This window comes from Callospermophilus lateralis, chromosome 4 (genome assembly GCF_048772815.1).
Source record: "Callospermophilus lateralis isolate mCalLat2 chromosome 4, mCalLat2.hap1, whole genome shotgun sequence".
NCBI classification, from domain to species: domain Eukaryota; kingdom Metazoa; phylum Chordata; class Mammalia; order Rodentia; family Sciuridae; genus Callospermophilus; species Callospermophilus lateralis.
The window spans coordinates 40,153,630-40,169,103 of record NC_135308.1 but is presented as its reverse complement, the minus strand read 5'-3'; the positions used below and the strand labels follow the sequence as shown (position 1 = coordinate 40,169,103).

Genomic DNA, 15,474 nt, shown 5'->3' with positions numbered 1-15,474 from the left:
TCCAGCTGCAGATATACAATGTATCTAAGTCATTCTTAGGAAGAAATATGCAGACCAATGCTGATGTCTGGGTGTCTCTGAGAATGTTTTAAATGGGTTCTTTTTTTTTTTCTGGAACTTAAAGTCCTTCAAGTGGTCCACAGTATGGTTCAAAATTGAAATAAACTGAGACCAGGGTCATAGTATGAGCAAACTGCATTGAGTATATGAAGAACATGGGAGTAAGGAAAAGAGTCTTATTCATTTTTTTAAAGAGAGAGAGAGAGAGAGAATTTTTAATATTTATTTTCTAGTTATTGGTGGACACAACATCTTTTTATGTGGTGCTGAGGATCGAACCCGGGCCGCACACATGCCAGGCGAGCGCGCTACCGCTTGAGCCACATCCCCAGCCCAAGAGTCTTATTCATATTGAACGGTTATTAGAATACAATCAATGAGGGTAAGGAAGTCAGGGCTTTTTATATTGAGTAGTAAGTAGCAACCAGCTTTAATAGAGATAAAGGAGCCAGAGTGAAGAGGAATCTGGGGTTGTTGCCATGTTCTTCTGAATTCTGAGAGACTCTTGTTGCTAGGAAGCTCAATCTAGAACTCAATCAAATGAGAGACAATTGAAGGGGAGGGGATTCATGTTTCTTTTTGTCATGAGTGTTCTCAAGAAAATCTTTGTTGGTGGGTGTCAGAAATTAGACATGAAGAGGGCTATATCTGGAAATGATCATGGGAATCATCACTTCATCTGGTGGTAAGTTTAGCTCTAAAGAAGAGAAACTCAAATAATTAGGACATGAATGAACACAAACTCTCTCTCCCAAAGTAAATCATGATTTCTTGCCAGTTATTCAGATCTTAAAGAGGATTATGCAGTTTACCATTTCTTATTCTACTTTACTTGGTGGGGACACGGTAAATCATTTTTAATGTGTTGTTACTCAAGTTTCAAGACAATGAATTAGACTATAAATAAGAGTAAGGTATAGGTAGTAATTCAGAGATACATGGTTTTGATGAATCTTTTGCATATGACAGTCAACTTTGAGTCCTCTGTACTAGTAGAACATTATTCCACTTTGTGAATGAGCATATAATATTCCATCAGGGCCTTAGCATCTGGAATCACTGTGATTAAAAAAATATAATGAGTGAAAATATAGTCAAATTTTGGCTCAAAATGTGATGGCTCAAAATTTCTTTGGAGTTTGTTTTCCCTTTACCTGCTTGAAAGGTGAGGTCTTAAGAATACATTTTGGCAGATTTATTTTGGTTCACTCTCAAAAATGCACACACAGTAATCAATGATTATTTTCCATCACAGCAAAAACCTACACACCTGCATAATTACTAAATCATATAACGATGAACTACAGACAGCAAAGAAGTCGTTCAGAATTTTACTCATGATTTGGGGAAATTGTCCTCAAAGGTGTCCTTTACTAACATTGCTTACTTCTATGGGCTTCTAGCGATCATGAATTTAGTCTACCTTTTATAATACTTGTGTACTTCCCTCAGAAATCAAGTGCTCTTCACTCTAAAGATGAGGATAGTGTTAAGCCTCAAAAAGGTCTCTTGTTTCCTATCTGCAGTGACAAAGGAAGGAAAAGAAAATTACCTGATCCTGTGTTAAATAGGCATTAAATGAAGAACTCTTGGTCTTACAACTTAAATTACCATGATGGAAATTTGATAATAATAAATTGTAAAAACAAAGACAATATTGATTTTTCAGTTGAGAGTCCTACACATTGATGAGGAAATTGAGGGAAAAAAAACCAAAGTCAGTAAACCATGTAAACGAAAAGGCACAGATTATTAAAAGCATGGAAATATCTTTTATTTACAAATAAAGTTATGGCTAACTAATATGTGAGAATTAAGATGGCTAAGCACGTTACTTGATATAAGACACAGCTTTCAGTCAATGGCTCAAAACTGTTGAGCACAAGTTGTAACAGTAACAAACACTTGTTTGTTACTTAGTTACCCACAGGCTTGCTTAACACAGAGCATGGATAAGGTTATTGGTGGAGAAGAAAGCAGCAGTAGGCACCCAACACTTCTTGGCTTTTGTGGGATTGATCAAGAGGTTGAGGAAAGAATTAGGAAGAATGGTAGGTAATGGTGGAAGGAGATGGCGGCTACTTTTGTGGTTTGAAGTAGCTTTGGCAACCAAAGCAAGGTACAACTCAATATCTGACCTGTCAGACCAGGGGTTTCTGAGAAAAGAAGACATCTCCCCTGGTGGGCTTCCCAATATTGATTTATAAAATTAAGTTAACTATGAAAAAGGAGTTCTCCATTAAGAAGTGCTAACAGAGGAGAGATTGCTGCTATGTTTCATGAGTGGATGATTCCAAAGTGACAGAAAAAGGATTTTAGAGGGAGAGAAAACTTTAAAGAACTTAAGAATCAAGATCAAATAAAAATTGAAGAGAGGCTGGGTGCAGTAGTGCACATCTGTAATCCCAGTGGCTTGAGAGGCTGAGACAGGAGAATCATGAGTTCAAAGCCAGCCTCAGGAAGTGCAAGGCACTAAACAACTCAGTGAGACCCTGTTTCAAATAAAATACAAAATAGGACTGGGGATGTGGCTCAGTGGTCCAGTATCCCTGAGTTCAATCCCTGGTACCAAATAAATAAATAATTTTAAAAAATGTGTCCTGGATCCAGGAGGCAACAGGTGCTGAATCCAGACACTTATGTGTTTGAATTTCCTACTGTGGGAAGTGGTGTTTGATCAGTGTGTTTTAGATACCTCATTGTAGATTCCACATTCCTCTGCTGCTGTTGTTGTTCTTTCTCCCCCAACTAGTGTGGTGGATATTATTTTTTTAATGATGTCAAGAAAACTATGCATATTCTCACTAGGTCAAGAAAAGCAGGCATTTTATATGGAAATTATTGAATTTTCAATTTAACAGATTCTTAAGTATATCTTTGCTAGAAACACTATAAATTTATGTTCCACCTTATTAACCTATATCATCCTTTGATGTTTCCCAGGTGTGCTGTGTAGTATGTGCATATTCTGCAGCATCATTCCTACTTTGCTTGATAACAAAGCAACAAATCAGTATTATCAGCCAGGAACTGTGCTTTTATCAGATATCTCATTTGCACTCACTCATCATAGGATATTTGTACTATCAAATTACTGTTTAAACTGTATTTTTGTATGTGTTGTCATTTCTGAGACAAATCAATTGGAAGGTTGATCTTGGAGCTGGTTTCCTCCACATCCTGAAATGCCAGGGATTTTAATGCCTTTGTTCTGGTACAACATCACCTACCCAGGAGCTTTCCTCCATCCTCTCAAGGTTCATTGATTTTCTTTGCATTTCTGAAGGTATTTTATTTTACTTTTAGTAACTTCCCTTTTCCAATTGTTACTCTTCTAGCTAGTTTGATATCCTTTTCTTTTAATAGGGCCAGAGACTTTAAAAAATATTATTTTTTGTATGAGTATAACCACATATAAACACCTTTGAGTGAAATCTATCGACTCAAGATTCCCCCTTACAATTCCACAATTTCTTGTTTTAATGCCTGAAAGTATCCATTAAAATCAGATTATAATACTTTTGAAGGAAAATTGATGATTTGACATTGAAATCTGTCAGGACCGGAGGAAAACCCAACAAATCACAATTATTTGCATGGAAGTCTGTATTAAGGACCATGGAGAAAACTAACATATGTGAGAATTGTTTTACATATTTCTCCTGAGTAACGTGTGTAAATAGTCATTCAAAATAAGAAGAAAAATCTATTGTTCTTATTCAAAACCAATATGTATAAATCAATACTCCCTCACCAGAACAAGATATATATTCACTTTTTCATTCAGACTCTTGTTTTAAATATTTATTGTGAAAATATTCTATGTATTCATGTATTTAGAGAACAGTTCATGAACCCACGTGTTCTACATCCGGGTCTGCCAACTACCAACCTGTAGCCGGTTGTCATTCTTTTCAACCCCCACCATCTGATTCTGCCTCAACAAAGTTAAAGAGCAAATCCAGTACACAATATCTAGTCATGCCCTAAACTAAACACTAATGCATATGAGCCCATGCCCTGCTGTTCTCCTCCATCTTGGCCTGTTGATAATTTAGCCACTCCATCTTTGCCCTTATTTTCATTTTTTCTTTTAGTTGTGTTGTTCTAATGGATTGACTCTGAAGGAGACATCCCACTAAAGGTCAGTGCTGCTTGCAACCAAGTCAAAGGAAGGAGACAGGACAATAGAATCTCCTTCTCTGCCCTTTTGCCTCTAGTCAAAAACCATGATGGCTGTGGGTGAGGCCCTGGTGCATATGAGTATCACTCTCCTGAAACTCTGCCTGAGCATCTTGCTCTTCCTTTCTGGATGGGCCCAGATTGGCCACTCTCAACACCACAGCCCCCCAGAAGTAGTGATACCCTTGAGAATAAATGGCACCAATAGAGCCATGAGGCCCCCTAACTGGATCTCCTACAGTCTTCACTTTGGAGGCAAGAAACACATTGTCCACATGAAAGCCAAGAAACTTCTGGTGTCCAAACCCTTCTCTGTGTTCACTTACACAAAGCAGGGTGCTCTGCTGGAGGACCACCCTTTTGTCCAGAGTGACTGCTACTATGATGGCTATGTGGAAGGGAACCCAGAATCCCTGGTTGCTCTTAGCACCTGTTTGGGGGGCTTTCAAGGAATACTAGAGATCCATGATACTGTTTATGAAATCAAACCCAAAAGACTTTCTACCACATTTGAACATCTGCTTTATAAGAAGGACAGAGAGAAGACACAATTCCCATCCATGAGATGTGGACTAACAGAAGAAGAACTAGCACAACAACTAAAGCTCCAAAGGCGTGATAATTCCATTCTGAGGCAAAGTGGTTATGAAGGCTGGTGGACCCACACATGGTATCTTGAAGCAGTTTTTGTTGTAGATTACGAGCAATACCTTTATAAGAAAAGTAATATCTCACTTGTGATAGAGGAATTATTTGTCATTAGCAATACTGTACATTCCCTTTTATGTAAAGTGGACGTTGAATTGAGTTTACATGGAATTGAAGTCTGGAATGAAAAGAACATTTTTGAAGTGACTAACAACATATATACTGTCCTGCAACACTTTTGCAGCTGGAAGAAAGATAGTCTTGATCCTCGCCTAAAAAATGACCTTGCACATTTTTTGGCAAAACAAGATTTTGAAATACATCTTGGCTTAGCCTATGTGGGAAGTGTATGTGATGTTGGTTTGCAATGTGGAGTGAATCGTGCCCTGGGAGATAATTTACATGAATTTGCTCTTACCATAACACATGAGATGGGTCATAATCTGGGTATGTTGCATGATGAACCTGAATGTATATGCGGGGATCCTATTTGCATCATGTATCCAGAAAAATCAAATGGCATTAAATTCAGCAACTGCAGTTATGCTGAAATGTGGGAAACCTTTCAATATATGAACTGTTTGCGCAGTGCACCAAAACAAGAAGACATCTTGAAGTGGACTGGCTGTGGGAATGATGTGGTTGAAGAAGGAGAGGAGTGTGACTGTGGATCCCCAACTTTGTGTTCAAACCATCCATGTTGTTCGGAAAACTGCACTCTGAAATTTGGGACTGAATGTGCTTCTGGGCTTTGTTGTGAAGACTGCCTTCTCTTGCCACCAGGTAAAGTGTGTAGAGAAACTGTTAGTGAGTGTGATCTTCCAGAGTGGTGCAATGGTACCTCACCTGAGTGTCCAGAAGATGTGTATGTGCAGGATGGGGTCCGTTGCATGGACAGTGGCTACTGCCATGAGAAGAGATGCAATGCACGTGACGAACAGTGCAGACAGATCTTTGGCAAAGAATCCAGGAGTGCACAGGAGAGTTGCTACACAGAAATGAACAGCCGAGGTGACCGCTTTGGTAACTGTGGTCTCGTTGGTGAAAACTATGTGAGGTGTAATAAGTCAGATTTCCTCTGTGGAAGAGTTCAGTGTGAGAATGTGAAAGAAATTCCCTTTTTGAGAAGTCACACTACTGTGCATTGGATTGACTTCAATGGTGTGACCTGCTGGGGTACCGACTATCATTTTGGGATGACCATACCAGATATTGGTGATGTGAAAGATGGCACAGAATGTGGTACTGGACAAGTGTGCATACACCAGAAGTGTGTCTCTATGTCATTGTGGGCAAGTGATTGTTCACCAGAGACCTGTGCTATGAAAGGGATCTGCAACAACAAACATCACTGCCATTGTGACCCTACCTGGGAGCCCCCGAACTGCACAGAAAAAGGCTATGGAGGGAGTGTTGACAGTGGCCCACCCCCTGGGAAAAGAGTGAAAGAATGGATGGAGAAGAGGAAGGGACCTTTTTTTTTATTTCCATTTTTGGTTTTGTTTATGAGTTTGTTACTTTTGCTTATAAAGATGCATCAAGTACCACCCAGGGAAAAAAAGAAACATGTGAAACCTTCACTTGAGAAGAAAGAGATGGGTAAAAAAACTTCACCTGCGAAGCAACAGCAGGGTGCTCAAACCTCACCTTAACCTAAGGCAGAAGAACTCAATGTTTAAACTTTACCTGAGACAGAAGACCAAAATTTTGTATTTTTCAGAAAATAATCTCAATCCTTGATGAAATTTCCAGTCCATTAACTTTTAATATATTTGTGGTAGAAATGCTATTGCACATGTTAAAAACTACTGCATAAAGTTCCAGAGAACTTCAGTATCATAAACATTCATTGTTAAATATATGTAATTCCTAGCACATTCCCATTTGTCATTATTTCAGCAATTTTAGTGATTTTTTTTTTTAAAAAAAATCTTTATTTTAACTGTACTGGGGATTGAATTTAGAGCCTTGCACCAACTAGGCAAGCATTCACCCACCAAATATACCCCATCCCTAGAGTTTCATTTTTCGTGGAAATAGTTGTAGTTCTTGAGCAAACACCAATTGCATTGATGGATCAAGTGTGTGTGTGTGTGTGATTGTGTGTATGTACTATTCATCTCACAATTCCAAACCCATTCCCTTTTCACTCTGCTCTGTGAAATGGAAAGAGGAAACTCACAAATCACACCTCTTTGCAGTCCTCCCTAGGAGTTTCAGCCCTTAGGGGGGAGCCAAAGGGAGACTGGATACTTGTGAGAACTGCTTAAAATTTGCATCAGATATACAAAATTACTTAACTGGAAGACAAGTCAGTTGAAAAGGGTCCATAGTGAAGCATATAAAAAGAAATCATGAAAATAAGAGGGTAACAGGTGTGTGGAATATGTGAAAAATTACATAATTCCTATTATTGGAGTGCAGAGCAAGCGAAAAGAAATTTTCATCCAAATAATGTTCAAAGAGCTGTTTTCAATATTTATTAATGAAAGCACGATTTCCTCCCACTACTCCATACAGGATTATATATTTTACAAGAGACTTATTAGTTTTGCTTCTCTATTTCTTCAGATTTTGTCATCTCTATCTTCAACTTTGCCAATATTTTTTTCTCCTTATTCAAATCTTCTCCTGATCTCCTCTATGATTTTTGAAAAATTTGGTGATTATACTTTCCATTTCAGGAATTTCCATTTGGTTCTTTGATATAATTTATCTCCTTATTGATATTCAGAGTGGCATTTGTATAGCCTATTTTTGGTCAGAAGTTATACTCAATCCCCTTGAGCCATGATGAATTCACTTATTACATCTGCTTTTCTGTTGAGGGTCTAGAGGTTCTGACATGCTCTATCATGCTATCTACATAGAGATAATCTTCTTTCTTCCCAGTGTGGATTGTTTCATTACTATTTTTTGTTTAGTTGCACAGCAGAAGTGCTACTTTTCTTCCTAGTACTATCCTGAAGAAGTCTAAAAAGTTAGACAACCTTGTCTTATTCTTGATCCTCCAGGAAAAGCATTCTTTCTTTCATCATTGAGTATAACAGCTCTCAGCTGAGCCCAGTTTGGAGAACTGCTGTGTGTCCTTGCTACTTCATCGTCCTGGTGAAAAAGCCTGATCCACATGTAACCTCTTTGCCCAAAACATGCTGCACAATAACACCTTGAGAGCCTATCCACTCCATGTTCTACAAAGCAGCCTGATGGCCTGCACTAGCAACTCAGATTACCTGGCACTTGAGAATTAACCATATGGTTTTGTCCATCCTCTTTCTTCTCCAGAAATCTACAGGGTGGCCTGTACTCAAATGCCATAGCCCACCCAATCCCAGGAAGTAGTTACATGGCCCTTCTAACCTCCTGAGGCCTGCAAACCTGGTCCAGCCTACACCCTTGAGCCATAGAAGTTGCAGAGTAGATTAGTCTACTCTCTTGTGGCCTCAGTAAATAATTTGAGTGATCCATCCAAACTACCCACATCCTAGGAGTCTTTTCCTGAATGGCTGACCTGTCACTGACCCACAAAGGTACCTTAAGCCTTCAACATACAGACAAGAACCATTCTTTGTACCACTGGTGCAGTCCAACCACCCTATAGCCCTTAGACACTAACAGATACCCTGTTCCTACTGTCAGGAGTAACATGCCATGCATGCCAAGGCCAATGGAAGAATCCTATTTCCCATACAGCCTTCAGATTTTATAGGTGCTCTGCCTATCTTGACATGCCAACCAACTGTACCTTGCCTGCTTGGACCTGCCAGAGTAGCCCCACCATTCTGTGACCTGCAGAAACTGAGAGATATCCCACAATTGCAACTTCATGTACCACAATCAGAGCTGGTAGTGAACCCACTGTACCTAAGAAAGCTGCACTCTAGCTAAAGAAACAATCCTTCAATCCTGTCTAGCCTTACTCACCAAGACATTCATGGGCATCTTTGGTCTTGATTAGAACTGAAGAAACTACATTCCTAACATTAACCAAAGCCATCATAAGCCTACCCAAACAACATCCTAGGACACATTACCACATGAAGTCTTTTGCTATGAAAGCCATCTCATAAATAGCAAAGGCATTTGATTTATCAGATGTACTGATATCAACATAAGGACATAGGAAGCATTAAATAGCAGAGAAACATGACATCTCTAAAGGAACACAATATCTGTCTACCAGTGGTGCCAAAAGAAAATGAAACCAACAAATTGCCTGAGAAAGAATTCAAAATAATGATTTTAAACAAAATCAATGAGATACAAGAGAATATAGGGTCACATTTCAATGAATTCAGGAAAGCAACATGAGATATGAATGAGAAATTCAGCAAAGGGTAATAATCATGATTAAGAAACAATTAGAGGGGCTGGGGTTGTGGCTCAGCAGTAGAGCGCTCACCTAGCAGGTATGAGGCCCTGGGTTCTATCCTTAGCACCACATAAAAACAAATAAACAAAGATTAAAAAAAGAAAAATTAGAAAGAACTCTTGGAGCTGAAACCTCAATGAATGAAGTAAAAAAAAAAAATGCAAGTGAGATTCTCAACAACCACAGAATAGGTCAAGCAGAAGACAAATTTCTGAACTTGAAAACAGGACTTTTGAAATAACTCAGTCTCTCTTCTTTAACTTACCACCCACATAAGTATGAAGAAGGAAAAATTTAAAAGAATATAGGAGAGCCTTAGATACTTTTGGGATTCCATTAAGAATTAAAACATTCATATTATAGAGAATCCAGTAGAAAAAGACAGGAGAGGTATAGTAAAATTTTTTATTGAAATGCTAGCTGAAAACTTCCCAAATCTTGGGAAAGATGGGGATAACCTCACATATGAAGCTTAAAGGACCCAATTAAAATTAAGCCAAATCAATTACTCTCTGAGACAAGTGTAGTCAAATATTTTAAGTCCAAGGCATAGAATTCTAAAAATGACAGTAGAAAGGCATCAAAGCACATACACAAAAGTCTCTATTTAACTAGCAGCAAATTTCTCAGTAGATATCTTTTAAGACAGGAGAGATTGGGACAATATCTTTGAAACCCTAAAAGTAAAAACCAAATAAAACAAAAGCCTGCCAACCAAGAGTACAGAAAGTGAAATGAAATCTTTCCAAGACAAGCAAAAGTTGAGGCAAATCATCATCACTAGGCCAGCCTAACAACAAATGCATCAAAATTATGTCAAAATAAAAGGATAATAACTACTATCAAGAAAATGTAAGAAAGTATAAAACTTAATAGTAGTTCAGATAAACAGAAAAGAAAAAATGACCAATCCTTATCAATACGAAAAACAACAAAGCACAAAGAACAAGAGAGGAAGGAAAGAACCAAAGAATATACAAAACAACCACAAAATTAACAAAACAACAGGAGTAAGTTCTTACCTAGCAATAACAAGTTGGAACGTAAATGGGTAACATTCTCTACTTAAAAGATTGATACAGGTTGAACAGGGAAAACAAAGACTCAGCAATATGCTGCCTATAAGAAATATACTTCGCTGGTAATGACACACAGTGACTTAAAATGAAAGAATGGACAAAAATATGCCATGGAAGCAGAAACCAAAAACAAGAGCAGGAGTAGCTATTCTTATATAGCACAAACATTTTTACCTGCAAACAGGCCATGTCATGGGGCTTACTTTGAGAATCATTTGGCAAATGATACAGTAAAGAAATTTGGGGTCTGTTTGTTAGTTTTTCTATCCTTGTGTTACAATCTTGGTGAAAGACATTTTAAATCCCAGATCATCTTTTCATGAAGATGAAATACTGTACTGGGCAAAGCTAGGATTTGCATTGGTTCTAGGTTTCTATGAGCATAGTGTGACTTACTCACTGAGCTTCAACAATACAAATCTCAGGTTTCCCTTGTCCTGTACACCTTGGGTTGTCACTTGCCCCCTTTCTTCTTGGGAGTAATAATAGAAGCATCACATTAAAATAACCCTAAATTGGGGGAGGTAGCACATGCCTGTAGTACTAGCCACACAGGAGGCTGAGGTAGGAAGATCACTTGAGCCCACAAGTTTGAGAACAACCGAGGTAGCACAGTTATATGCCATCTTAAAAAGTCATAAATAAGCAAAATAAAAATCATGAAAATAATCCAAAAATGTTACTTAATACAAGCTCAGAAATAGCCTCTTACCTTGTTTATGTAGGTACATACTTAAAAGAGTGTTCAAATGTTGTAGATTTTGTTTTGTCATAAGGGCAATTTAATGGACCATAAAAAATTGTGTGCAGAGTGTTTTCATTTTTAATCGCAATTTGTGGACATTTATTCTTTTTGTATTCAATCACAAATGATCTATTATTATAAAATAATAAACCAAGAATGATATATTAATTAATAAAGTAATATCTTAAAATACTCTACTTCTGTATATTTATAATTAACAAACCAACACATAGCATAAAGAAAACTCCAACAAATATTTGTTGTGACACAAATGTCTGAAAAATTAGTTTGCACACCAAGTAGTGAAGAATATTTGAGCCATTTTTTATTAGATTAGCAATCCTATCACCCACAGTCCCTGGGGCTGTATTTATCACAAAACTTTGTCAAAGACTTGCAGGAGGCCATGAAAACTCTCACAGTAACAAAAGAAAAAGTGCCACAATCCCTCTGATGAAACTATTTAAGGAACAACCATGAAATAATACTTTTCAGTATAAAATTATTGCTAAAGTTGGACAACAAAACAAAATAGAAATATTTTAATTATACTGCTTAGGCTGGGCAAGAGGCATATTATATTATAGGCATTATAATCCTAGCAATTCAGGAGGTTGAGGAAGAGAATGGCAAGTAAAGGCCAGCCTGTCACAGTTTTTTTAGAGATAAAAATATATTTTGATGTTAATGAAGGAGTTATCTACACAGAGGCTATTTTTGTTTTTAGCAAAAATAAATAAGTTGAACCAAATTATTACTGTGTAACAAATTATAATCAAACTTCAATATTCTACATCATATTAAAAGTAAATCAAGAGGGAAATACATAATGTTCACTGCATTTTTGTTCTTTTATTATAAAGCACCATATCAGCTGTGTGAAAATTAAACTGAGGTATATTTTGATTCTCACACAAAATGTATATTGGTCAAAAAGAAAACATTATAATTGAGAGAAAATAACAACAATTTCTTTTATTTCCTATCTCAACATTTTAAACTTTTTTTAAATAAAAAAGGAATGTGAATATAGGTCAGTGGTAAAGTGTCCCTGAGTTCAGTTTCTTGTACCAAAAAGAAAAAACAAATTTCATTCCTTAAAGAAAATAAATCATCCTTCAAATATGTCAACCAACATGACAAATCAGCTATAAAGTTTAAGAAAATGCTCAAAGAGGAAACAGTATTAACTCCTCAAATCCCTTTTAATGACACTTGTGAATGGTATATATTACAAAAACATTGCATCTTTCCTTGGTTTTAGGTTAAGTAGAGAGCATGGAAGGCAAAGGAAGAGCATTTCTTATAAGAATGAACATTGCTCAGGATGGTGCTATTAAGATACCTATGGCCTCCTCATTGCAGAAAAACTCTTATTTAATATAACAAAATAATTTTTGTCAACATTGGAATATATCAGTGCTTTTTTGGTTGACACTGTATAACTTAGTTGGATTGTATTAGACACCATCTTGTATCAAATATATGCACATTTAAGCTCCAGAATCATACTTGGTATTATAAGACTAGATACATATAAGATGTAAGACCAGCTAAAGAATGAAGAGCAGATTCATCCCCTATCTCATGCTGAATGCGGGTCATAAACACACTGAGTAAAAGAGTAGATATGGGTATAATTGTACTCTTTGAATTCTCTCTCTCTCTCTCTCTCTCTCTCTCTCTCTCTCTCTCTCTCTCTCTCTCTCTCGGGTTCCATTTAAATTAAATGAGCAAAAGGTACAAGTACTTTTTTTAACATCATCATCATTTACTGTTCAGAGAGAGTTCTTACAAAAATATTGATATGTGGACTGGGGATGTGGCTTAAGCGGTAGTATGCTCGCCTGGCATGTGCGGAGCGCTAGGTTCAATCCTCAGCACCACATAAAAAATATTGATATGTTACTTTTAAGGACAGAAATGTTTTCTAAGGAAAACCAAACAGCTTGAGTAAATGCTTTGCATGGTCATTTTCCTACTGAGATAAACAGATCATCTTCTCTCCCATATGTACTTGGCACAATGTCCTATCATAGACCTGCAATTCACCAGACACCTTACATTCCCAAGACAGTGCTAATTGATACAGATTCTGGAATGTTGCTTTGAGAAATTCAGTAATGCCATATCTATAAACCATAATGACAGTCTCAAATGCATTCCAATGATATCAAGAAAAGTGGCCTGGAGGTCTGAGCAATTTGGCAACAGAGTCTACTTCCATGAAATAATACTTATAGAAGATTGTTGGAAGAAGTTCAGTCTACAGCCAACACACTGAGAACACACTGCTGATTCCCTCTATTCTAATATGTTTGGAGTCCATGGTCTTAACTATTAAAGGAACCAAAGAAGGCAGTTAGAAGTGAAGTACAGTGTTTATTAGGCAGCATGGGTTGAAGAGGCCAATATCATAGGAAACAACAAAGAATAAACACTTTCTTCTTGGATATACCTGATGATTTAATGAAATATGAGCTTGGCCAGGATGTTGGTTTTAATTCCTCCTGTCGAGATATCTACTCTCATTCCAGAAGAAAACAAAACACTATTAGGCAAATGTTCACTTCAAAGAATTTCAATGCCTATCAAGAAAAAAAAATTATTGATTAATAACCATAACATGATTGGCCATCCTTGCTCCAATTCACCTATGTTCAGAAACCAAGCTAGTTTGACTTTTTTCTTAATGGATCAGCTTCATTTGGACTGAAAACTTTCAGATTCATCAAGGGAACTTCATCCATCAAGGATGATACCCTCTGTGTGAGAGAATGTATCCCAAATTTCAAACAATTCTTTTTTGTTGTTGTTGTTCTAATTAGTTATACATGACTATAGAATACATTTTAACATATCATATAAAAATGGAGTGTAACTTCTCATTCTTCCGGTTGTATAGATGTAGAATTACATGGGTCGTGTAATCATATATGCACATAAAGTAATAATGTCTGATTCATTCCACTGATCTTCCCACCCCTATGTCCCCTCCCCTCCCTTCACTCTCCTTTGTGTAATCCAAAGTACCTCTATTCTTCAATAGAACCCAATGCTTACTGTGAATTAGCATCCACATATCAGAGAAAACATTTGACCTTTGATTCTTTGGGATTGCTTTATTTCACTTAGGATGATATTTTCCAGTAACACCCATTTACTGGGAAATGCCATAATTTCCTTCTTCAGTATGGCTGAGTAATATTCCATTATGTATATATACCACATTTTCTTAATTCATTCATCTGTTGAAAGGCATCTAAATTGGTTTCATAGCTATTGTAAACTGAACTGCTGTAAAGACTGATGTGGCTTAGTCACTGTAGTATTCTTATTTTAAGCCCTTTGGGTATAAACCAAAGAATGAAATAACTGGGTCAAATGGTGGCTCCATTCCAAGTTTTCTGAGGACTCTCCATACTGTTTTCCAGAGTGATTGCACCAATCTGAAGCCCCAACAACAACGTATGAATACACCTTTTACCCAACAACCATGCCAACATTCATTGTTACTTGTATTCTTGAAAATTTCCATTCTCAATGGAGTAAGATGGAATCTCAGTGTAGTTTTTATTTGCATTTCTCTAATTGCTAGAGATATTGAACATTTTTTCAGATATTTGTTGATTGTTTGTACTTCTTCTTGGTGAAGTATCTGTTTAGATCCTTAGCCCATTTCTTGATTCGGTTATTTTTTTTAGGTGTTAAGTTTTTTAGAGTTCTTTACATATCCTGGAGATTAATGCTCTATCTGAGATACATGTGGTAAAGATTTTCTCCCATTCTGTAGGTTTTCTTCACGTTCTTGTTTCTCTTGCTGTGAAGCAGCTTTTTAGTTTCACACTATCCCTTTTATTGGTTTTTGATTTTACTTCTTGTACTTTAGGAGTCTTGTTGAGGAATTCAGTTCCTAAGCTGACATGGTAGAGATCTGCATCTACTTTTTCTTCTAGAAGCATTGGGTGTCTGGTGTAAAGCCTAGGTCCCTGATCCACTGTGAGTTGAGTTCTGTTCAGGGTAAGATATAGGTGTTTAATTTTATTTGTCAAACAGGCTGTCTTTTCTTCAATGCATATTTATGGGGACTTGGTCTAGTATGAGATAACTATATTTATGTGGGTTTGTCTCTGTGTCTTCTATTCTGCACCATTGGTCTTCATGTCTGTTTTTGTGCCAATACTATGGGTTTTTTGTTGTTGTTGTTGTTACTATGGCTCTGTAGTATAATTTAGTGTCTGGTATTATGATGTCTCCTGCTTCACTCTTCATGCTAAAGATTGCTTTGGCTATTCTGGGTCTCTTATTTTTCCAAACGAATTTCATGATTACTTTTTCTACTTCTATGAAGAATGTCATTGTAATTTTAATAGTAATTGCATTAAATC

At 36.9% G+C, this 15,474-nt stretch overlaps 1 protein-coding gene across 1 annotated transcript; it reads left to right on the top strand.

Annotated features, from left to right (window-relative positions):
* Positions 1–4,289: 4,289 nt before the first annotated feature.
* On the top strand, positions 4,290–6,542 carry LOC143398206 (disintegrin and metalloproteinase domain-containing protein 25-like). Its single transcript, XM_076855267.1, has one exon. It carries the CDS (start codon positions 4,290–4,292, stop codon positions 6,540–6,542), a length of 2,253 nt encoding a protein of 750 aa, XP_076711382.1.
* The last annotated feature ends 8,932 nt before the right edge of the window (positions 6,543–15,474 follow it).